This window comes from Teleopsis dalmanni, chromosome 1 (assembly GCF_002237135.1).
Source record: "Teleopsis dalmanni isolate 2A chromosome 1, ASM223713v2, whole genome shotgun sequence".
NCBI classification, from domain to species: domain Eukaryota; kingdom Metazoa; phylum Arthropoda; class Insecta; order Diptera; family Diopsidae; genus Teleopsis; species Teleopsis dalmanni.
In genome coordinates, this window is record NC_051846.1 from 161413930 (window position 1) to 161441552 (window position 27623).

Below are 27623 nucleotides of genomic sequence, written 5' to 3' on the forward strand. Positions count from 1 at the left end.
CCCGTCATATTTTACTTGACCGAAAATTATTTAATAAAACAGAATTGCCAAATTTTCCCAAATTTTTTCAGTTTCGGTTTTGTTATCAAATGTAATAAATTTTATCTGATCTTATCTACTTTTTTGGAATATTTTTTATAATATTTGCTATTTTGTATACAATATGATAAATATTTTTTAATTATATATCAAAACAAATATATTTTGTCTATTAATTTTTTGGAACGCAAGGTTAAAGTTCATGTTCCAAATAATCTTCCATTTAAAAATTTCACTTGAATCTTAAATTCTTTTAATAAGATATCAAAAAGTATCTATTTACAATATTCGAGAAGCAAATAAAATAACAATTAAGAGTATAATTGTTCTAAATAAAGTCTACTCAGACTAATTATCGCAAATTCTATATAATTTGCGTGGTTGATAATTTAATTGTAAAATCATATCAACTGTCAATCATAAATTTATTGTGCGCAATTCATTCAATTTTACGAACTCACCACACAATCTATATATTTATTTAATGTTGTTAATAGAGGCATTTATTACAATAAAAATATATAAATAGATACGATACAAGTTCACTATCAATTCCAATAGTAATAGTAGACGAAAATACAGAAGAAATGTATATATACATATATGTATGTATATGAACTATTACAGATACTATAAAATTTAGAAACTATAGTTAATTTATATTGGAAAATCAAGCCAATTTGTTAGGATAGTACTTACATTTTTTTGTCCTTTAAATCTGGACACATGGTACTACTGCTGGTAATAGGCCCATGAATATTGCTTAATATCCTTTTCAAATAAACGGTATGTGACGCATATTACAAAGTAAACCACTTTATTAGTCAATCAATTATTTACATTTTTTTTACCGACTCCCAACAAATCTATATATATATATATATATATATATATATATATATATATATATATATATAGATTTATATTTATTTCAATTTGAATCTGCACCGCAAAGTAAATATCTAGCTGAGGACATGCGGTAGGTAAATATGTTTTAAGTCACATTTATTTGTTGATTGTATGTCTAGACTATCGTACCATATATTTATTCGAGTTTATCTCGATAAGCAGCTTTGGGTTAGTTACATTCAACAAACTCACATAACCTATGCAAAGATTTGTGAGATATATTATTATTATGGATAGGCTGTGCATGCATTGCGACCTGAAAGAGATTTTGTGCAGTCTTTCGCCCAACTGGTCCAATTCCAAACTTTAAAAGAATTTTGTGACAATTGTGGGCCGTATTTTAGCTAAGTGTTTAGTGCTCAAAACTCCACTGCTTAGATAATGTAGAAGCCTACACTGGCCAGTTGTTAACAATAGAGTTTGATATCTGTTCTGCTTAAGTTTAGAACACCTTTTGCCTTTGTATATTCAGGATAATAAGCCATTTTGACTGCCAAATACCTTTTTGGTTTGTTAAGTTTTTGGTTTCCCCTTTCGATTACTAGGCTGGTTTAAAAGCTGTTGTTAACAGCTTAAAAGGGTTCTGGGGCCCACTAAAGGTGTTTTTGCCAGAATACCCGCCATTTTATTGCCTTCGTGCCCCTCATGTCCCGATATCCATAGCAGAGACACAGAATTTCTCGTCGCTAAGGCGTTGAGACGATTGAAACAGTCCCAAACCAACTTCGATTGGAATGAGAATGCCGTTAGTAGTTTCAGAGCTGCTTGACTGGCTGAGATGATGCATATGTAAGTATCGCGATTGCTCCTACATATGCATTCTCTAATGGATAGCTCTAGGGCGTGAACCTCTGCCTGAAAAATTGAAGTCACTTGCTCAGTGCTACTGCCTCTGAAAATTTGATCCTACAATTCCCATTTGCGAGATAAATGCATTCTTAATTTTAAAGTCCATTGGCTTAGTAAATGTTAAATAAAATTTCATACGACAGTTATCTGTACAAGTTTTGATTAACTTAAAGAGAAAACAAAGCTAAGAATTAAAATAAATTACAAACAAAAAAAAACGGTAAATAAAATTTTAAAATGAATAAATTTATAATCGAAAACCAATTGCGTTTGAAAAAATTTAAATATAAATGAAGAAATGGGCGAAAGTTGTTTAAATTTGCTTTGCGGCTTTTTTTTTGATTTAGCCTTCGCTAAACCCCGTAAGTTGAAGTGTAAATACTTAAACCGTTCTTAGTATTCTTGAACTTGAGCGTACTCGAAATATACTATAAAAAAGGACATGTTTAGTTTTTTTTTAAACACTACTTATGTTTATTTATTTCACAAAGTATTATTATTTAAAAAAGATATAAAAATCTGTGCAAATCCTGTAATACATATTTCGTTTTAAAAAAATTAAATATTGTTTTAAAAATAAGCCGAATATGAACTTCTGGAGTATTCTGTAAACTCGAAGCAATACCTAACAAAAAAGTATTAGTTTACCTATGTAAAAAAAAATTTTTTTAACAATCTATAAACATTGAAATATAAAAAAGTGCAACTGATAATATAGAAATTATGATTATAATTAATAATATAATTAACTGATAATATGGAAATAATTAATTTATTATTATCTTTTTAATATAGAAATTAATTATAATTCGGGAATTCGAAGAGCCTGCTAAAACCTCTGTTGAATATTGTTATATTTTTATAAATGAATAACGGAAATGAGCATATTATCATTCAAACATGTTTTTTGTATGTGGCTATAATGAATTTTTCGAAGTAATGTTTCCAGATTAAAAGAGCTCAGAGAAGAGTTTTCACCATCTATAGCAATATTTCTTGACTATAACATTACAATGCCATTATAGAAACGATATTCCATTCAGTAAAATTAGAAGAAACTAAAGTCCGTGCGGATTAAATCAGTGTTACTGCAGATAGCTCTTATTAAAATATAAAACTGCTATAAGTTTTTTCAATCTGATATACACTTTTTGAATACTTATATACTTAATTTGTAATATCAAAAAGTAGGTAATTAGGAAACATAAGAATGCTTTAAATAGCATTTTTTTTTAGTTACTATTGAAGCAAAATTGATTGTTAAATTTGGGAAATACAATATTTTCAGGGCAAGACTTTACAATATGATTATATGCTTAAATGTACATAAATCACTTCACAATTTATATTTGTAAACGAAGTGATAAGAACTAAATAAATTAATTGTAACTTACAGTTTATTTAATGTATTTTTATTAATATTAGTTGCAGAAAAAAAGATTAAATTTTAAGCGTTCAAATTCGGTTAAAAAATGGGGTTTTTTAAAAGACACTCTCGCAAAATCTAAAGTTAACAAATCACGCCATTCTTTATGTGAAAGTACCCGAAATAACTCATGTCACATTGAACAAACACATGAAGTTGGTGTAATTAATGTTGGTGAAGATTTTCGAGATAATGAATCCCCAAAATCGACAGAGCTTTTTTACCAATGGCTTTAGATGAAAGCATAGTCAGTCGGTTAGGGTTAACTTTTTCAAAAGTTGTCGGTCAATTTTGACAAGTTTAATAGCAACTCGGCAGTTCCATGCAAAATATATATCATTAAAATAGAGACTTTTGACTTATTGAATCTTGTAAGAATATTTTTGTGGGTATATTCAAAAAAAAAAAAATAATAATAATGTCACGTAATATACCTAATTTGATAAAAAGGTCTTATATTGATGTTTCTGTATTTTATGCAACATTTAATCGACTGTTCACTATGTATGCTGTATATTTCATATCTCCAATATTTGCATGCCGATCAAATAAATATCCCTCTCGAATATATAAATATTAGAAATATAGTTGACACACTATGACCTCCATAAGATTTATGATATGCACATTGACTACGAATTATAAGTGGTGATCATATAAAGATCTGCGAAGTTCACTATATAAAATAAAGGATATATTTAAAAACTTTAAATATATTTTTTCGGATTTTTAAATTCGAAAAAATCAAATAGATTGCAAATAATATATATCAAGTGTAGTTTTTATTCATTTATTATTGTTTCTTTTTTTTAATGCATAAAATTCGGTTTTAACGTTTTTAGGCATTGTTTGCGTGGGTATATATAATCCGCAACGAAGGGATCTCATCTAGTTAGTCTTAGTTACAAGTATTAAATAAATCCCCAAAATTTTTCGTAGAATATCTGAAATAGAAAGAAAACTAACAATTGAGTACAAAATATATAACATAAAAATTACGTTTTAGTTGTAACATAACATTTTATAGGCAGATACAATGGTAATTTTTTTTTCAGAGTTGTAAGAAAAACAGCATTAAGTCTGGTTGAAACAAATTGGCATCATTTTTAAAATATGTTAAATGCTTTTTCTTAGATATGTTTTTTTGTTATATTGTGTACAATATGAAATATAAATATTGTGAACAGTAAAAATATATTAATTTATAATAAATTGTTTTTACGACCGATTTTCAATACGTTTTTTTATTATTACTTGGCTTAAGTGATGCCTAATTACCTAAACTATAAAAATTAAAATACAATTAAATATTTAACACAAATTTATAAGTGTAATTTTTTTTTTTAAAAAATATTTTTAATTTTTTAGTGTTAAATTAATAACCTAAGCCCAGTAATAATAAAAAAACGAATTAATTAATTTAATCAAATGAAACTAAAATGAATGTTAGAAGGGCGATGGTAAGCATTTTTGTCATATAAATTTAAAATAATTTATTTATTTATATATTTGAAATGAAATGCTCATATAATTTTAACGAATGACTAGAATATTGCAACATATTTTCAGTGAACATTCGCAGTAGACTGATTTTTGAATTTGGCTGCACTAAACCTTAAGACGTAAAATATTTTGCGTGGAGAACCTTACTCTGAAGATTTTAAGAGCATTGTTGTTGCTTCACATATTTTCTTTCATAAGTTGCGAGTATTTTTTTGCTACTCTGAAAGAAAAATTACAGCTTATATAATAGTAATTACAGTACCTATTTGGAATAAGTTGGTTGTGTAAGGATCCATAGTTAACTCTTCTACATCTATTATTTGTTACATATAGAAATAGTTTAATAGAGTTTGGTTTATGATCACATATTTTTGAGAGCTTTTCGAGTTCACTTTATAATTTGTTGTTTTAATTCTATTTCTATTTTATTTAATTTATTAGCATTTTAAGTTAAGATATATTTTGACTGCCAAAAAAAATTTATTTTTTTGCAAGCTAATATTTACGCTCTATCTTTTTGTTTCTCAATTATTTGTATAAGTCGTTTTGATTTACCTAATTTTATTATAAAATATTTATTTTATAATCAGTTGATTTATATATATGAATTAATAAACTTTATGCAATTAATATTCAGGTTAATTAATTTAAATCATTTTTATGTCTATTTTCGTTACAGATACTCGTATCTTGAATATTTCCATACATTAACTTTAGTGTAACCGCAAATAGAAGATTACAGCGAAATTCCCAAGATAAAATTTAAATAAGTCAGATACGGAACGCGATTTTTTTTTCCGTTAGAATGTGAATTCCGATATTGTCGATTTATTGGTTAAGTGCGATTATAATCTGTGAATGAACGGTTTTTCTTGGAAATTGATTTTATGAGTGGCCGTAAATGAAGTAAGTAAATTGTGATAATTTTCTATTTTATTGTGTGGTGTGATCAAATTATTGGTTTATTTCATCATTTCTAAAAACAAATTTACATTTATTCTTAAACTCTTACGGATAATAAAACAATTTGCGTCAAATGTAATATTTGCAAAATTACTTAGTTGACTTTACTAATGATTTAGAAGTAGTATTTAAAAAGGGAATTATCTTAGGTATACTTAATTCTATTTTAGTCTCAACTAAAGTCTGTTGAAGTTACATATCATTAATTCAAAAATCAATGTGTGCCTTGAAGCTGATGATGATGTGATGAGGCCAAATGCTGATATCTGCTTGAATTTTTTTAGGGACAAACCAATGTTTGTTATTTTAAAAATATTCAAGAGGTTCTATAAAAACCTTTTCAATTTTAATGGTATAAAAAATTCTCACAAGTTGATTATATTAAAAAAAAATAAACTGTTCAGGAATTGCTCATGACACTTGATTGACTACTCCTCTACATAATTCTAAAAGCTCAATGCTTTTTCTTAGTAAATAATTCCAATTGCTATGCTTTTGGCAATGACTACCAAGATCCTGAGGAGACAAAATATGCTGAAAAGATAAAGGACTTAGTCCTGATATGAATAATCTTGATAATCTTGAATATTTTCACGATATTTTTTTATCTAATTCCATTGTTAATCAATTGTTGTCAAATGTCATAATGACCGAATTTATTGGAGTGATCAATTTTTTATTCACTATGTAATAGTAGTCTCGTTATAGGCTCGTCATCGAATTCTGTCTAAAAATACTAATATTTCGCTCAATTAAGATTTTTTTTAAAATGATGAATTCAGTGCGACTTCGTAATTTCTTTGTTCGGTTCCAGTTGGCAGCTCTAACGGATCATTTCTAAAACGACTCATTTTCTCATATGAATTGCACAATTAAAAATCGTCTTATATATTATTTTTTAAGTTCTTGAAATAATTGTCGGTGATTTTATTTAAGCTTGGCTTTGATATTATCTAATTTTAGTTACTTATAATTTGTCATAAATTATGTGTATTCTTATGCGGTAAATTTTGTGGTAGGTTTATTTATAGAACGCAATTTCACGTCAATCACTATTTTTGGTGGTGTTAGCCGCACATAATTTATTGGTTTTGGTTCCTTGTTTTTTCACCAATTACTAACAACCTAAACTGGATTACTTCTTATTAATATTTTTGACGTCAAGCTGATTAATTTTAAAAAAAGGTATTAAGTTGCTTAAAAAGTAATTTTTTTTTATTAAAATCAAAGATGATTTTATTCCATTGAAAAAGTATTTTATGGAATTGTATAATATCCATTCTGGTCTAATATCTTTTGTCATCTTTCTGATGGTAGTAGAATAGAGTCCACGCTTATAAAATTTTTGTTCTTTGCTGACAAAAAAATGATTTAGACGATTTAGGATCTCCTTATTTGATGTTAAAGTTTAAATTGTTATCTAAAATTTAATAATTTTTGTTTAGACTGGAATAAATACTGTATAGAGGAATATAGATCTTAAGAATATGGTGAGAGTGGCAGAATATCGCATAAAATCTCTTAAAACTTTTGGCGAGTTGTGGGGTCTATCATTATCTTTGTGAAGCACTATTCCTTTTGTATAAATCAATTCTGACCTTTAAGTGAATCATACAATTTGTTTAACTAATGTTTATATACTAAAAATTGATCGTTGTGTTGTCCAGTATAAGCTAAAAAACAAAGAATTTCTTAGCAGGGACCGAAAATAACAGTTATTTTAAAATTTTTTATGAAAAAAAGCAGCAACAAAAAGTTGTCTAAACTCTTATTTAAGTAAATAGTTATCATTCTAATAACTTTTATCCTTAATATTATGCATGCTTTTTATATATGAGCTTTTTAAAATAAAACTCAAAAAATAATAATTAAATTTGATTTTTATTATATTCATCAAAAATAATAATTATTATATGCCTTTTATTTTTTTCGCGCAGAAATAACTCTTAAAATTTGCTTCTTATTTTAAAACGCACAAATAACTGGTATACTTGCGTTATATAATATAAAAAGCAAGAGTATCGCGCAAATTGTGCGCGATATTTTTAAAATGAAAATATAAAATGCAATTTTCATACAAGGTAGTTGTTTTTGCAATTCCGTAGAAAATGTTTGAAAAGGTTGGTGCAGGTAAAGATTTAGTTTAGTTTTTTGTTTTTGTATTTTGCATACAAATTTGTTCTCCTACAAAATACAAAGTTAAATACAAAATATGAATCCAAAATACAAAAACAAAAAACTGAACTAAATCTTTACCTGCACCAACCTTTTCAAACATTTTCTACGGAATTGCAAAAACAACTACCTTGTATGAAAATTGCATTTTATATTTTCATTTTAAAAATATCGCGCAGAATTTGCGCGATACTCTTGCTTTTTATATTATATAATGCAAGTATACCAGTTATTTGTGCGTTTTAAAATAAGAAGCAAATTTTAAGAGTTATTTCTGCGCGAAAAAAATAAAAGGCATATAATAATTATTATTTTTGATGAATATAATAAAAATCAAATTTAATTATTACTTTTTGAGTTTTATTTTAAAATGCATATGATAACAGTTATAAGATGATTTTTATTTTTTTTATGATAACTGTTACGGTCCCTGTTTCTTAGAACACCCGCCAAAATGATAGCAACACATTTTTTAGTTAAATATCGGCGGTCAAATATCGGTTAGTTTAAGCCGGTTTATCTATTTAGTTATATGATCTCTATTGATAAACATTGTCGTATCTCAAAATCGGTTCACTGCAAAAGTTTAAGACAATTGTTAGTGTATTGAATATCCTTTAATTTGATTATTAATACTCAAATGTTTTTATTTGATTTCTAATACTGAAAAGTTCTTATGCTCAAATAAATCTTATAGTTATAGGTTATATACAGATATAGTTTGTCTTTTTTGTCCACAAATAAATTTAAAGTATTTGGCCATTTTTGACTATGTTTTTTTAAAAATACTTTCTATGACACCTTTTATTTGGGTAGATATTAGAAATGGAGTACTTATTTTATATAATTTCTTTCATTTCCTAAACTAAGGAATCAGCTCCGAAATTACAGTAAACAATCTGTATATTTATAAGTACATATAAAGTAAATTAGTATATTTTATTAAAATTAGTATATTTCATTTAAATTAATCACAGAATGTAAACCACAGATAATTATGACGTCAATTAGGTTAGAAATGTGATACATATTTCTATGTATCACCTATTCTGTTGAATAGGTACTTCATGACATATTTTCGCTTGAAAATATTTTTATTTTCATAAGGCAAAGTTCATTATTTTGCATCAGCAGTGACTTACTGAATTTATTTCTAGTACTTTGACTCTGTTTTCAATTCAGAAGAAAATACTCACATATTTTATTACTTGGCACATATATTTTACATATTGCCAGAGAATATGTACCTTCTCTAGGACCACTATTCCTTTAACAACCGATATCAACATTAAATATTTAACCCATGGTCTGTTTTATAGGTATTAAGACAACATATTAGATTTATGGTCAGAAATAGGTGTGTAATTACCTAAAGGTTTTAATAATGGAAAGTATGCTTTTAAACTTAATGGATTTCAAGAGACACCCTACTTTTGCGAGATGAGCTCTTGCACCTACAGTCTGTATTTTACAGTCTGTTCAAGCCCTTATATGATATTTAAAAAAAGATATTTTAAAATTTTTTTCTGTTTGTAACTGCACAAATAAAGTTGTTGTGATTAAAAGGAATAGTAAAAAATGCTTTCCAAAATGAAAGAAATATGATTATGGTTCTCTCCCATAGTTAACTTTGGTAGGCAAATTTCTCTTTTAATTGAAAAACTTTTGCATATGCTAATTTTGAACTTAAGAGAACATCTTTAGTTTTCTAATTATAAAAGAATTAGATAATTATTATCACAAGGTGTTATTTTTATTAGTTTTAAAAAATTGTAATCTTTAAAACTATGAATCATAACAACAATCGAATTTATCACAATGGAAAATTTTTTACACTATGTACTTTTATTAATTGTATTTAATTTTCTTAATAAACATTTCTAATTATAATAATTAAAATATTTTTGCACAATTTGAAGTGAATCACTTTTTGTAACACGAAAAACTTAACAAAGACCGTAGATAATATATTTTATTATTTTTTTTTGTAATAAAAATGTTTAAATTAAAATATTATCAGCTTGAAATATTTCAACAATTTATGAAAAATAAATATTATTACTATTAAACAAATTTTTTAAACTATCTATTTCATACCTCTCGGTTAGTACACAAAAATATAAGACTACATACTAACATATATAATGTATTCTTACTATATATTTTTGTTGATTAAATTTTTTTTTTATTTTTTTTTATTTTTATTCGGCTTCTTTGATATTGCTTTTATTTGTATAGATCGAAAGTTTGGAACTGCCCAATCTTTCATATAAATTACCTGTAGCTATATCCGACTGTTAGTTATTTATTCCCTTCGGAGAGGGGGAAAGAATACTCCCGCGGTTAGGATTGCCTGTCGTAAGAGGCGACTAAAATCCCCCAGTGCTAGTCTGGCACTTATGCAAGAAGTGCAAATGGTAGTGAGTTATGGGCGGCAACTTGCGACATCTGACCAGAGATGATGCTATCTGGTACTTCGGGGGTTAGTGGCCCGACAGCTTCGGCTGTACTGACCATTGGTATTGGCTTCGAAGTGGCTGTGGTTAATAACCAAACTTACGCGGGAAGAATGTTTTGGTTGTCATTCATTCGCCGTGGTGTGCGTTTCAAACCGGGTGCTGCAGCCCAAATTGTAGCAGAGGTCAGTAGGTAGGCCTCGCATATTACCAAGGTGGAAGTTATGACTTCCATGAATTTCTTCATTGGTACCGGGGGAATAGAGCGGGCTATTCCAATGGGGCGTTGATTGACGCTTAAATTAATACGTGTGTTAAGAGTACCGTGATATTGAGCTTTGATGGCAGGAAATCACGTAAAACATAGAGACATCTGTTAGTTATTTAATATCAACATGTATGTATTAGAGGTTTTCAAAAGAGAATATTTGTTTTATTTTTATTTTACGATTAAGTGAAGTTAACCCAGCAATTGAAAAAATTTTATATATTAATTTTTGATGCTGTTAGGCAGCATTTTGTTTTTTGTTTACTTTAATACCTATATACAATTGAGCTAAGTTGAGCACTGTTTGCAATAGACAGTAAATTTAATTTAGTAAGAAAATTTTTACACAATGTGACATTTGAAATATATGACTTCAAAATTTTGAATAAATGTTGTTGAAGAGTTTTACCTTACAATAAAGTTTTTTTCTATTATTATTAAGACATACAAACGATATTTAGAAAACCCAATAATCGTAATATTCACTGTTATGAAAATTATTTTCTTAGATATTTGTGTTCTTTTTTTTAATAGCAATATGGGAAAAACAATCCATCCTTGAGGATCCATTTCAGAGATTTTTTCAAGCATAATGTTGCCAGCTCCCAGATTTTTTCTCTGCCACTTCCACCACTTGCTTCAAGTATAACGCCCGCTCCATGTCTTAGCTCTTATTATTATAGTAAACTTTTCGTATAAATAATTTTTTTAAAAGTATATTTATTATATCCTTTAAACAAAAAAAAACTTATAATGAGTATATTAGATTTGTCAAAATGATTGGAACGCATTGAAGAAAACATCGTGGTATATACATATATTCTTGATCAGTTGGGTACATTTAGTTCGCTTGTCTGTTGGACATATGTATACTTAAGAAATCATCTGCTACTATTTTATACCACATTATGAAGAACACCCTATATAAGATAAATTGTAGATATACGGAAATATATATGTGAAAAGAAAAGATACTAAAAATAAACCGCAAGTAATAATTATTTGGAATGTAATTAATATTATTCCGGAAAATCACCATCCTCTTGTAACTGCCAAAAGGCATAAAAGGCACATACACGGCTGACAAATAAATCAAATAATAAAGTCAAAATAAATGAATAAATTTGATATATGCATAACAGACTCGACACACACACAATTTAACTTATTCACCTTTTGGGCAATAAAAACAAATGATAAATTTGAATGAAATAAAATGCTACACCACAACAATTTACGTCATTCAAACAAAATTTAATAAAGCGAAATCCAAAAAAACTGCTGACAATATTTCATAATTGCTCTTGACAAAGAACTCATAAAAGTCCCATCATAAAACCAAAAATAAATCAAAAAACAAATGCACACTCGTATAAAAAGTTCACCCATCATTGTTAATATATGTATATTTTTCCTTTATGCATTTTTTTTTTATTATTTATTTATTGTATATTCTAATTCATTTTTAATTGTTTGCTTTTTTATTTTTATTTTCAGATACAATTGCTTGTGTTTAATAGAAAGTTAAACATACCATAGTACAAAATTAAAGGAAGATCGATCGTGTAATGCATGTAAGAGTTAATGCAATCGTGTGTGTATTTCAAGTTCCATGTGTACGTCGAGAGCTAATTGGAGAGAGGACTTACAGGGAATATAAACGATATTGATCACTGAACAATATCTATATTAAGGAGTAAAATAGAAAAATTTTTTATAGAATTATTTATATTATGATTCTAAAATGAACAAGCATGATCATTAATAGTTCTATGCATACGTGGAGAGTTATTTAAGGAGGAAACCAAAATAAAAGGAAATAACATTGATTAAGGACAAAAAATAGAAAATTTTTGATAGAATTATAGTATAGAATTATTTACAAATATTTATAATATGACAAATACTGCATGATGATTACTAGTTCTATGATTATTTGGAGAGCTAATTAAAGACGGAACCAAAATAAAATGAATATAGCAACATTGATTAAGGACATAATATTTATAATATGATAAATATTGAATGATCATTACTACTTCTATGTGGAAATCAAAATAGATGTTATATAAACGAAACTGAAAAACTTTATATAAATGAGTAAGACGGAATAATTTTGATAGAATTTTTTTTTACTTAATATGAAAAATATTTTATGATCATTACTGGTTCTATTTATGCATCAAGAGCGGACATTATACATCAATTCTAGAGCGAAAAAAATGTTAACGTTTTAAATACAAAAATTGCATAATCATAACTAATTCTACTAATAGAGGAAAAAAATACTAAAGTCGTGAATAGAATGTGATGAAAATTACATGATCATTACTAGTTGTGATAAAATAATAATGATGAAATATTGCAGTGTATAAATCTTTACTGAGCTTGTAACGAAATGCTTACGTCTATGAGTATTGAAATTTTAAAAATTATAGAAAATAATGTAATAAGTGTGAGAAAGAAATAATTTCTTAATTGTGATATATTCATTAAATATAAAATTTTCTGTTGATAAATTCTACAAAAGAATTCAAGAAAAATGTCAGTAAATAAATTGAATAAAGCCAAGTGCCGCTTAAAACGTAAATCATTTCATTATTAAATCAGTCTTTTGTGCAATATTACAACCGGCGGAACACTTAATCTTACATTATTCATATTGTGACAAATAATATGCAAGATACAGTATATATAAAATTATTTTTATATATAAATAAAATAAAAATTTTTTTTTTGTTTTTTTAAAAAATTATAAAAAAGCTTAAATAATATTTTTTATATTTTTTTTTTATAAAAAATAATGCAAAAAACCATAAACAATATTTTTATATAAATTATCAAAGTCTAAAGAAAAACTGGTTAATACTGATTGCATATCGGGCAAAAATTTTTCCTATACTATATTTATACTATATTGCAAGCGAAAAAAAAAAACACGTCAACACATACGTCACAGAAAGCGTCAATTGAATTTATATCGGTCACACTTACACACACACGCAGATAAAATAGCAATTTGTCAAAAAAAAGTGATTAGAAAGTTTTATGAAAGCAACACAGAAATGTGGAGGAGTGTCTAAAGACGCTGATAAGACAATATAGCAAATATTGTAAATTTTATGATGGCTTCTTAAATTTTACAGTGAGTGAACGTAAAAAACACTAATATTTCATAAGAAATAAAAAAATGTTGCTTAACGTCAAAACGTGTATACCGCCTTAATGCAACATTTAATGTTACTCATTGAAGATCACACTTTGACGTCATACGAAAAGTTTTTGATTAATCTTATTTCTAGTTAAGAAGTAAATGACGCCAAAGCCAATTACAGATTTACGCATTCAATGAACCATGATGAGTAGTTCAACCTGCAAAGATGATAATTTAAAATTAAATGTGAAACCAAAAAAGTGTCCACGATATTACGATCTCAATATCCGTGCAAATAAGAGAGCTAAAACGTACGTCACGTCAATTAAGTCGAATATAATAACAGCAGTAGCAGCAGCAGCAACAACAACAACAACCACAACAGCAATAACAGCAACAACAGTAGCACCAATTACAGCAACAGCAACAGTAACAGCAACAACTATAGCAACGTCGACAGCAATAACTGTAGCACCAATATTGACAACAAAGTGGAATAACCTAAACAGTATGAGCCCTAAAGACACCGATTCACATGTTATATTGGGGAATCCAGGCAAATTAGTAAACTCAACTGTTATAATAGCTACTGCTACTACGGCAGCAATAAATCCAATTGCAACAATAACAGTCACTACACCAACAATTACATCAACAACAATAGAAGATATAACGACCTTACCGACCATAGAATGCATGTCTACAAAACACTCTAAAATTGAGACTGCAACAATGCCAAAGGCGTCAATTACAATGCATAATCTAATCGGGAAAATGATAAATGACGTAAGCAAATATGAGAGCAACAATCCAATCAGACAACAGGCAACAGTAACAGCACCAAGCACAACAAGTACAATAGTAATACCAGCAACAACAGCAACAACTACAACAACAACAGCGACAACAGCAGCAACAACGAGAGAAATATTATCTAAAGCAATCAATGTTGGCAGCTGTGTTGATGGTGGAATTCTGCCCGTTGATATATGTGAATTTCCAACTTCCACTCTAACAGCAGCAATTGACGATAGCAAAATAGCAAATAGAAATTTGAAGATTGTAGAAGCATTAGAGAGAACGAGTACCGTACAACCGCCGGCAAGCTTAGAAGCTAAAATTGAGGGAGACATAACATTGTTGCCTTCGTCGCTGTCGTTATTAACGTTGTCATCGTCGTCATCGCGGTCGTCGCGGTCGTCGTCGCCGTCGTTATCGTTGCCGTTGCCGTTGTCGTCGAAACATGTAAATAAATTAATACCAAGCCGAATAACAACAACAGCAACAGCAACAGCAACAACAATTACACCAGCAACAGAAACACCAACAACAACAACAAATACAACAGCACTTTATTGTCTTGAACAATCAGTGCTAGCACGAACATTGCCGACGCTTGCAATAACCAAATCAAAATCAACCGAAAATAAATGCCCGTCAGAAGTGCTGACAAAAGTTAGTAATCAAAAAGAACTTGGAGCGTGCAGTACAAATTTATATTTGCCGTACGATAATTTATCTGCTGAGTATACAATACACAAGCAGTTAATATCACCAACAACAACATTATCAACACATCGATGTGAACTACTGGAATCAGGAGCGATCCCTAAAGGATTACAATCTACAAGCAACGCAGTGATAAAAGATACCAGTATTTTTAGCAACAGATCTATAAGTTTAGCCGATAAGAAAGCAAAATTAAAATCAGATTTTTTTAGTGAATTCAATTCAAATAAACATTTAAAAAACTCTACGGGTTACCCCTTTACGGAATCATCGCAGGGTATTACCATACATATAAATTTACCAAGCGCAAGCCCAAGCCCAAGTTTAAGCAAAAGGCGTAATATACAAAATTTACAATTAAAAATATCTAAAACTGATCAAAATAATACGCAGATAGAAAATTATTTTGCAACTTCCCCAACGCAACTAACTACAACAGCAGCAACAACAACAACAACAACAGTATTACCGTGTATAGAAGTGCATGTTATTGATACAACAAATACAACGGATATTATAAACGAGCACTCATCTTTGGTAGCTCAGCGTAAATTGGACTTAGAGTGCAAATTTAGACAACAAATTAGTATAAAGGCTTCAACTGCCAAAACTACAGTAACTTCCAATCGTAATCTCTTTCCAAGTGTTGAACAATTATTACAAAAGTTTGGTACCAGAGGCAGCATTAAGATGATTGTAAATCCAAATCAATTAACCCCAACTAATGATAACAATATGTTATCACTAAAATCAGATGCATATGAGCAAAGACACAGTCCATTATCGGATGAAGGTTGTAATTTAGGCCAGAGTCCATATTCATCAGATAATGAGGATAACGAATCAATTCGTACCACATCTACTACAATTGAACGCTCTAAGCGAAAAGATAAGGTAGCACGTTCAGCAAGCAGTGATTCAGCTTTAGGTTTAGATGTTGATGATCCTATGGATGCCAACGTACCTGCTGCACTACCACCAGCAGAACAAACACAAAAGCGACGTATGACACTTACTGTAACAGATTTACCGTTAAGGCCAGCTTTATTACCTTTGGCAGAGCCTACCACATTACCGGATTCACCTACAACGGAGCTGCAACATTCACTACAGAATGTACTCGATAAAACAACAGTACCCAGTAAGGTGTTGTTAGAAGAACGCGTTGTAGAAATACCTGAAGATCCTCGTTCACTTGGTTGTTCTCTCTCCAGCTCTCGACGTGAGTCCGCACAAAGTTGTATAAGCGATTATCCAACAAGTGAAATGGGTGGTGTGCGTTTTGTGCGTACACCTTCTGTTGTCGTTTCTGATTATTCTGATGATGTTATGATCGGCATCACATTGGAAGAAATTGAGTACTTTCGCGCACATCGCATGCGACGTCGTCGTTCCTCACTCGAAACCGCCGGCAACGAAAAGGATGCGGATGCCAACTCCGATGTAAGTGCATCTTCATCATGTAGCAATTTATATTATTGTGGTTCAACAATTTCTGCACTGGATGGTGCAGAATGTTATGTTAACGGTATACGTATGCCATTAGAACGTAAGATAAGTGATTGTTCCACGTGTTCGGCAAGTGGCGGCGAAGATGACACTTCATTTACTATACCAGAACAACCAGAAGAAGATAATATACAACAAAAAGAGAAGGATTTAGCTGACATGTTGGCAGCTCAGCATTTGGGTCCGAAACGTCAAAAAAAGGTAGGTTTATCGCCGTTCGCTGGGGTGCAATACTAGTCACTAAATAATTTATTTCTTATATATCAAAAAGGGTATTAAAATCTCAGTTCATTTAAGTAAAATTTAAGTTTTTCTATGTTAAATAAGTGTAAAAATTGTATGTTACTATAGTTTTAAGTTGTAAATATATAAATATTCAAATTTATTTTTTCTTTAAATTCACTAAAATATTTTAAATTCGCCCATAATAGTATTATTTATATAAAATTTAAGTTTATATATTCTACATTTTACCTTACCTCTTTTTTTCGATTTAATAATAATTTTTTATTGATGTTATTTTATTATTAAAATAAAAAAAAAAGTAAAAAAAATGTAGAAAAATAGGCTTAAATAGGACGCTTATCTTATCATTTAATTTTTTTTTATTATTTTGTGCAAAAGAAAAAAAAATCCTGAACTTTCCTTTATTATACATTCATTATACACCTGCGTATTTCATATTATATACTTTGTTATCTTATAATTTTATTCTACGTATATATTTTTCTTATTAATTTCGTTGTTATCTAAATTGCCATTTTGTTTAAATGTAGATAGAGTGCCAACGTAAAAGCAACAAATTAGTAAATAAACCAAAATGAAGTGAACTTTATATTTCGAAATATCTTTCGTTTTTATAAAAAATAAGAAATTAATTTTTAAAAGCAAATATTGTATGTACCAAAACGACAAGATTGTTATTGTTGACATCATGAGTTTTTTATCATTACACAAATTTTATCGTCTATATATCTTCATCACATGCCTCCATGCTCATACATTAATTATAGTTTTTAAACTCTTGATAATTGTTGATAATTATGAACATAAGCATTAAATTTGTTAATAAAAAAATTTAATTAAAATTTATTATATTTAAGAAAATGCGTATTTTTTATCTGTGTATTTGCTTCTCGTAAGAGATTCTTATAATAGAAGTATTCAGACATAGCTCGGGAACTGGATAATCAGTAAAGTGATAAAATGATAAATGTCTGAACGCACACTTTTCAATTTTTTCTCGGTAAAGTTCTAATAGTGTTATGCTATAATCTTACGTTTCATTAGAATAATATTAATATTAAAATATTAATATATATTAGACCTAATTCCTTGACAACTCGGTAGCGTTGTAATTTCACAAAAAACGCATAGAGTACGCATAGAATTTTATCACTTTACTGGAGTCATGGAGCATGTCCATATACCACTACAACTTGATCTCTTTGATTTTTTTATTATAAATAAATTTATTGCAAGGATTAGAATTTAATTATATCAACATGGTAGCTGAATTGTATTGTTAGTTTATAAAGCTCTGTATTCTTTGTTTGGAATTAGCTTTCATCGAAAAGGATTGTAAGTTTCTAAAACTCTGTGTTTTTTATTTGAAACTGAGTTTCATTAAATTGAGTTGTTTTAAGAGCTCTGCATTATTTATTTGAAGTTGGATTTCATTGAGCCGAGAGAAAATCTCTTTGAAAACAATTGTTTAGATTATTTGAATTCTTCTCAAGTTTTTGATATGCACACCATATTTCCCCTACGGCTCTGAGTTAATCGACAAACCAGTCGTATACTACACGTATGTAAACCAGAGAATAATCATCTATTAATGAAACACTTTCAACCACATCAACATTCTAGTATTTTTTAGTGCTGACTTTATCTTGCAAAATGCATCATACCATGGAATCTAGCTAGTGTGCAACTGGTGTCACGGTAGTCGATCCATTGTTAGTTTGAGCTTACTTCGTAAGGCAGTACAAAATCTTTACTGTAACATTTACTGGAACATTCGCTCAAAGCACAATTAAAACTTTTTCAGGGGATTAAATTCGCAATGACGCTGTGGTCCAAAAATAATGCGAAAAGAAGTTACCAGATGTCAAACAAATACAAACCTCTTTTCTAATTTTAATAGTCTTCTCGACTTATTTACTTCAAATAAATGTTACTTGTTCATTTTGTTTGCTAAATAATAATAGCTAATTCGATCCAGTTTATTTTAGAATACCTGTAAAATTTTACCCTTTAAGTTCGTTTTTAAATATTCTTTGAATGGCTGTTTTTCATTTATCTTCTAAAGAAGGTCATCGTTTTCCAAACCACTCTTATTACAGATATAATGTATAGATATTGTTAGTCCCTCTATCCTTTAAGTATTGTGTCAGTTATATTATGCGTTAATTGACGAAATATTTGCTTACGTTGAGGTGTTCGCATGTTCTAAAGATAATCACTTGTGGTTTTCCATTTAAATATACTGTTATCACATTATTACGTTTTAATTATATCACGGATAAAGTTTTATTTTATAGAAGTTAGATGCAAAACCTTTTCCACACATGAAAAGAATAAAATGAGATGCCAAGTAGGCCACTCATAATATTACAACGAGTTAAAAGAACTTACATATATAAGTTTGGTTACGTATTTTATCAAAATTAAATTCCGCTTAAACGGAAAATAAATTCAGATTAGAATTAATTTTCTAATATCACTATTTAATAATTTCCAAAAATTGAATATATATTAAACATCTAAAATGTAATAAAGATATTTACTGATAGAATAGTCCCAAACAGTAGTTCAGAATGACTTTAGGTTTAAAAATGACTTTCAGAATGACTTTAGATAAAAGTATGAAAATCAGTTACAATAATTAAAATAAATTTTCCTATCTGGGAAATTATATACTATAGGTATGTGGATATTTGTTTGAACCACTTATCATATACTCGTTTTGTATACTATAAATCAGTCCTTTAAGCACGGTTGCCACTTGAAAATTTTTTTCTGTACCAAAATTGGTTTAAAAAGGTACCATTTCTGTAAAAAAAGGTCCAAAATTTTTTTGTTTGTTTTTCATAGTGTTATAAATGAACAGAATATAAAATAGTGCAAAGTTGCATTTATAAAAAAAATTATTTGGAAATATCCACAAAAAAATTGGGTCGTCAAAAATGTGCCATTTTCTGAACATGAGTACCAAACGAAAAAAAACGTACCAATTTTGGTACTAAAGTAACATAAGTGGCAACCGTGCCTTTAAGTACTGCTGTAGAAACTTAAATACCTATAAGTTACTAAACTCTTCATTGACTTATTACACAGTTTCCATTCCTAAATAATCACAATTTATAAAGATTTATTTACGATGTACAACCATACCTTCATTTGAATTGTATTTTAGAACTATTGGTGCGTAACATAGTTAAATAAACTCTAATACTCTGTACTCTATTACATTAAAATTAATACCGACCAACGGCTTTGATATTTTCGATTTCGTGTAAATATATTTGCACATATAATTAATTCAAAGTATTGAGAATTATAGTTATATACTCAATAATATATTTGAATAAATAATTAATTCAAGTTGTTGAGAATTATAGTTATATACTTACAGTCATTCATTTGAATTGGCTTGTTATTATCGTTTCGCCTATACTCTCTCTGAAAAATAATGAAATTATTATAAATCACACATTTTGTTTTTAATAATAAGAGGACAAATTTATGCATTGAATTCTGGTGAACATTACATTATATAATTAAAATTAACAAAATAATATTGATTCCTTAGCTAATCAGAATAGATTTATATTAGTTGACATTATCAATTCACACAAACGGTTTTATTTCGTTTAAAATCTGGAGCGCTTATTGACGAAGTATGCTGATTAATTGGCTCTAAAGAAACATTAGGGAAAGAAGAGTAAAAAATATGTAGTGCTTTTTCTAATAATTTGTGTTGAATCTGAAGGGACTAAATGGCTATAATTATAATGTTTATGATTTTTGTAAGGATAAACTTCATCTAAGTGGTAATCGTAGCTGTGCTAGAGAGGTTTTACAGTCCGATGTTATTTTATACTACGTGAAGAGAAAATTATAGTATTTTACTTCAAAAATGAATGTCGTAAACTATAGTGAAATCCTTGAAACAGCTTTTTGATTTTTAAATAAATCTTTGGACTAATATTGTGAACTTATTATCATTATAACACACTGCTACATATTGCAAGATGTGAGAAACCCAGGATTAATGATGAAAATGTGCTTTAATAGGAATGAGCTCCTTATGCTTTCGATCTTAAAACCATGGTAAATGTGTGAGAGATTTATTAGTCAGAGTGGCGAATTGATTATTAAAATGTTTTAAAAACCTTCCAATGTTGTCTAAAAGCTACAAAAGTTAAGAGAATAGATAGAAATTGGTGTTGTTTGTGTTATAATCTTCTTTTTTTGACTATTGATTTATCTGTAATATCATATAAAAACAGTTTAAAAGTTTAAGAAATATGAAGCGATTTAAGGTAGTTAAGTAACTTGTAGAATAAGTACTTGGAAAAAGTTCTCCAATATGTTTAGCTTCAAACTGTATTCAATTTGATTGAGGCTTAGAGTATTTTGATGTTTGAATACGATTGAGCTTAAGTACAATGATCCGTTCGAAATCCTTTGCTGTTACACGTATTTATATATGAAGTGTAGTGTAGTATCATTAAGCAGCTTGAATATTTAATTCATGTATATGAAGTACTCGGTATGAATATATTAGACCTAAATGAAGATCAAATGAAGATCGATAACGTTAATGCATTACTATTTATTTATGTGAATATTAAGTCGTAATATATGGTAAATGTAAAAATGATTTTGCTTTAATATTATTAATTATTATTCAATAGTCTTAATTATTTTTTTTTTTGTTCTTATTTGTTATTAATAATTCATTTAAAATATTTAATTAATTTTTTATATATCACTGCAGGCTTTTTCCATTAATACTATTAATTTACCATATTCAATAACTGTTTCATGCATAATAATTTTGTATCTTATTAGAAATTATATTATTTTTGGCTTACACTAATTTTGTTATCTACGATAATATAGTAATATTATTGTTGTTATATTATTTGCAAATCTTATAAAGTGCTTTTTAATTTTTTCTTAAAGTTATTCTTTTTTTTTCTACTTTCAGTTTTAAATACTATATGCACTCTAATACATGTTTCATTGATGACATCAATATATATTTGTTATCAGTATCCACTTAACGTTTTAACATTTTCCTTAATTTTTACATGAAATTTTAAGTGTACTTGAGTTGGATTAAAGTGTACTTAAAGTAAAGTTTTTTTTTTATATGAATGAAATCCATATTAGCATAGGAAGTGAAGTACTTCACTAGTAGTGATGCAGATATGACAGATATGATATGAATGATATGTTTAAATATTTAAATAAACTTTTATACAAATAGTTATTCATTTCTATTATTTTAGTAAGTCGTTACTCAATTCTAATTAAAATATTTAAAATGAGTTGGTATTTGCGTTATGATTTAATAAATATGAGTTAATTTTTGAAAATGTCACAGTAAGTTTATCATACAATATGTATAGTTGACGAGCATCTGACACATTTTGTTTTATTAAAATTTACCTTGAAATGTTAATACTAGAAAACTACAAGTTTATATACCTATATAAAATATATATATATTGCTCATGAATTGTTTTCTATGGAATTTATGAGCGTTTTATGACAGACATACATATTTGCCATATGATTGTTCTAGATAGCAGTTTCGGTGAATGTGATAAAAAGTTAACAAAAATACTAGTATCTAATGTAAATCAACGAGAAATGTGTCTGGCGAAAGAAAACTGGTAAAATATTTATATTTTGATGGAGGCAAGTTTATTCTCAGAAAAGTACTTGTTATTGAAGAAGTTACAATCTTAACACTGACGTTCGCGGAAATACTGATAATCCACTGATGTTATGAAATTATAATAATTGTTTAAAATTAAATAATAATCATAAATTTTTTAAAATTATGTTATGTTGTTGAAATCAAATATTGATTTTATTAAAAATTCAATTATTAAAAAATGAATTATTAATTTAATTTGTTAAATATTTTTACTGTAGCAGTACACCATAAACAAATACAGTGAAAGCTTTTTTAGCGGACACTGACATATCAACAATTCAGTTCGATTAAACGAATTATCCGTTTTAAAGAACATAATTTATATGACAAATGAAAATTAGTAGTATTCCACGTTTAACTGGGAGTGGCAATTTAACAGACCTTTTACTATATGTACTCATACGTGTATATTAAATAGTTTCAATATAGATTTTTGCTTTAAACATTGATTAAAATAATTTCACAACCTTGAATTGTTTAAACAGCTTTTTTTATCAGTTTATTTTACTTAGTTTTAATGTACTTAATTTTCAAATTATAGTTTCCAGCCTGTAATGTAAGTAATTAATGATAAAAAAACTTGTATAGTATATAAAAGTATTATAAAATATTAATTGACGTCAGCAAAACTTATTATTTAATAATTTACGATTATGAAAATTTATATATTTTACATGATTTTAAAATTAATTACGGACGGTTTTTCAATATTAATTAATTTAAATGAAGAAAATGCAAATTTAAGGTACTCAGATAAATTTATTATAGAAAATGTGGTTGTCATATATTTCATTACATTGATCGATTTGTTTTTGATAGATTTGAGTCATATATTTCTGTAATATTTATTTTTTAAATATGTATAAAAATTATTAAAATTTTATGAAAAAATCATAATCGGGCTATAAAATCATATATATACCTATATAGATATTATTATGGCAGCAAATCTAGAACTTCTTGCTAACCAACTTTAAACATATTAGCAATTCTCTGTCTGCTTTAAGTACATTAGTGCATCTGCCCTGCACAATTTTACCTTACTAGTAGATTGAAATGCTTTATAAGTTTCTTTCTTTCTATAAGTTTATTAAGGTCTCAGCAGATTTTTTCATGCCTTAAATAGCAAGAAACTCCAGTTCTTGACTTTGAGTATGAGTTAGATAAACTGGATATCTAATTAATATATCTAATATATTAGTTGCTGGATGAACAAGCATTGATTCAGGGTTGAGCACGGAATATCCAGGTTAACTAAAAAATATTCTAGTATTTATGGGCTTCCATGAATAGAAATATATGGTAAATCTAAATGCAAACTCAATTACAATTTCAGACATATTAACTCTCATTTTATAACACCGTTTCGAAGTTTGTTGGATTTATTTATCAGATCAAGTTATATTAACCTTAAATAAAATATTGAAATGTCTGCGATATTAAATAAGAAGTGTTTGAAATTATAATACTAAAAAGATTATTGAAATATATTTAATCATAAAAAAATATTGAAATATCGGTGATATAAAATAAAATTTGTCTAAAATTATAATTTTCTATTCTTTGAAATATTTCAATTCACTTGAACTTATAAATACTAAAAAATCTTTAGCAATCTGTAATTGCTATATATTTAAAAACTTGGTGAACTTTAAAAAAGTTGAATGTAGATGTACTTTATAGTCTAAATATAGTTTCAAATTTTTATAGAATAACTAATTGACTATTTATGCTTTTAGTTTTATTTGGGTTCACTTATGCCTCAATATATTTACAACAAGTAAGTTTACTATCACGGTACACTTATAGGAATGTTAAAAAAATGATGTTTCCTTTTATATAGTAACTGGTATATGTGCAGATATAAAATATATTCGTGGTGACTATATATAAGATGTATTCCTAAGAAGAATAAATGTAGTACAAAGCACTATTACCCCTTAAGTGCAGAATAGATGTTGGATGAGAGTATATATTTGAAGAAACTGGTCATTAAAACGTTTGTAAGTCTCCGCCAATATTTCAGTGTTTTTTAGGTCTAAATTACTAGAATTGCAGCGGAATGTTAATACTAATCTAGGACTGGGCATTCAAAAACATCAACACTATACTATTGAATATTTGGGGTAAAATTTAGTTTCTAAATTCAGCCATCACAACCTCATACGCAATGCAACAAAGCAGAGGAATGTTAATGAACTCAAAAAAATGGCACACTGTTTATCTTATCTGGGACGCAAAATATCGGAACATTGAAGAAATTGAAAAAACAGAGGAACAAAAAGAGACTTTATAATGTCAAGAGCTCTTGCAGAAATAGTTTTTTTTACCATTTCAGTTAGTTAGAATAATGAGTTTTTCATTTCTATTTAGTATCATAAACTCTAAGCAAAATATTTATTACGAGTCCCTTTATATCAATATAGGTATATACATTTTGTCTAAATTTTTTATGGGAAACTCTAATGTGTACGTTTATACTACTCCTCATTTCAACCTACGTGACTTACCTAAGGTACTATAGTCCGTAAATTAATACGTTACCAGTTGGGTTTCAAAGGGGAACATTATATGCTTAGCTAATATTGAGAACATGGGACATACATGGCTGCAGATATTTTAAAGTAATATAACTAATGGTAAATATAGTATACATATATGCAATTTATATATGTATATATGTATTTATTTTGTTTACTAAAAAAAAGAATTTATGAAGAATTCTTTTATAACATAAGATAGTATTTTCAACATAGTTTTCTATAAATAATGTCCCATTATTTGATGTTTGTTTATAAATCTTTATAAAAATAGAAAAATATCTCGTCTTTGTGATTTATTTATAATTGTTTTCGACTTGTAGTGCTTGTTTCAACCGTTGTCAGTATGGATTTTTAGCATTTGAAATTTGTACTCATAAATAATTTAGTAAACAGAGACAGTTCTTCGTCTATTTGATATTATTTATACTCGCCTATAGGTTTACTCTTATACTGACTGATAAGTGAATTTTTTTTTGCTGGGTTTCGAGTATAAATAAACAAAGCAATGTACTTATTTTTATTCTGAGTATAAATATTTATTTATGTTAGTAGAATTAATCGCTTTTGACGTCACATTTTATGTATGTGTATAATTTAATTATGATGATAATAATAATTATAATAAAAAATTAATATAATCTTGATTATTGTTTTCACTGTTTGTTATAATACGTTTTAATTTACTATGTATATGAAAAGGAAAATTATATGGAATTATTAACTACTAAGTTTAGTATTTGAAAAATATATAAACACTCCTAATCAATGTGTAATATATAAACATAAGACTGAGCTAGATAATGAGATATGTATTCTTGAAAGAATTTATTAAAATGAATTTCTTTATGTGTTAACACGCCTTAATTGATTATTAGGTGGACTAAACGGGTGTTTATATCAGCTCCATCTAGAATCTAATGAAGAATGTTTTCTTTACTATAAGCAGTTTTAATAAGCATTGGAACTTCCGGAGTGATCTCAAGTGTCCACAATATAATCTGTTATTTGTAATATCTTATTTCTGCAATTTCTGATATTAAAATATAGTTTTATTAAATTCTGATTCATAAATAAAATATTTCGATTTTGTAATTAGGCGAAATATGATTTTTCGCTTTGTCACTGATCCCAAGACTCTATAATATAATCTCTTGTTTATATGTTATTACTGCAACTTCTGCTATTAAAATACAGTCTTAGTCTTATTAAATTGTGATTCATAAATAAAATATTTTGTTTTTACAGTTCAGAGTGCAATCCCAAGAAGTGAGTTATTTGACCAGAATAATTCACAAATATACATCATGTTCAGCTTAAGGCTAAGTCAGATGTATATATTAGATAGTTAACTATTGTGAAGTACAAATTATGAGTTGTGTGCGTTTACTTCTTTCACTGAATGCGCCTATTTGATAGAAACTAGAAAAACTTGGCAATCAATAATATATTACTTTACTTGTAGAATCCCTTTCTTGTTTTAAGTATAACAAAACAGAAATCAGCATATCTTTCCTCTTTCACTTAAATACTTCTAAGGCGAGTTAAAGAATTGTTGACATGATCATCTATTTTGCTGAATACTTTAGACGTGCTAATGTTAGTAACTTAGTATGTATGTATGTATGTTGATCCTTTTTTCAAGTCAGCGCAACTAGTCACTTTTACTCTTTGATAGCTACAGGTACTACAGGGTCCCACCCATCTCATTGACTAATTTATGTATTCCTTATAAGCATCATGATTATTCAGTGATTGATCTAAGATCTGCACCTTTATACATATCAGAATTTCTGACATACCGGGGGAATTTTAAATATCTTTCTTAAAGTCACATTTTGAAATGTTTGCTGCTCACGAAGGAGAGATTTAGCTCGCTTACTAAAGCAGATGTAATTGCAAATAACCGGATTCAAAAAGATCTTAGGCAAAAACACGTCACTATATCTAACTAGGATTAAGTCTGATTTATTGAATGTAGAAGCAAATCAATTTAAAACCTTCAATGATTTTTGTTATCTTGAACATAATTTTTTAGCGTATTGAGAGAGCTAAATAGATGTCTTCGCCATATATTGAACATTTATTCGCCCCGTTTTTAACAAAATCTGATAAAAACAAATCAGGTTGACGCTGCTAAATTATAGAGAAGTGAATGGAAGTAACAGCTGTCTGTTAACCCATGTTGTACACTTCTTTATAAAATCTATTCTTGAACTTAATATAATTGTAATTAATATTTAAATGAATAAATGAAGCACTTACTAACTAAATAAATGGAAGTAATTTGGCCATACGCTGCGGTAAATGGTTGACAGCATTACCAAAAGTGCTGTGAAAGAATTTTTACCAACAAATAGATGTTAG

The 27623-nt window shown here is 27.9% G+C and overlaps 2 protein-coding genes across 2 annotated transcripts in view; both read left to right on the forward strand.

Moving 5' to 3' along the window:
* The window catches only part of LOC119669713 (nuclear RNA export factor 1), a 226599-nt gene that overhangs the window by 51380 nt on the left and 147596 nt on the right, over positions 1 to 27623 (forward strand). The window lies entirely within an intron of this gene.
* On the forward strand, positions 13393 to 22263 carry LOC119669712 (mucin-5AC-like). Its single transcript, XM_038079715.1, has 2 exons — positions 13393 to 16961; positions 21979 to 22263. Exons 1-2 carry the CDS (start codon positions 13944 to 13946, stop codon positions 21982 to 21984), a joined length of 3024 nt encoding a protein of 1007 aa, XP_037935643.1. The 5' UTR covers positions 13393 to 13943; the 3' UTR covers positions 21985 to 22263.

Excerpts from the sequence above, each read along its gene's own strand:
- LOC119669712 (XM_038079715.1), top strand. The coding sequence starts at position 13,944 with ATGATGAGTAGTTCAACCTGCAAAGATGATAATTTAAAATTAAATGTG.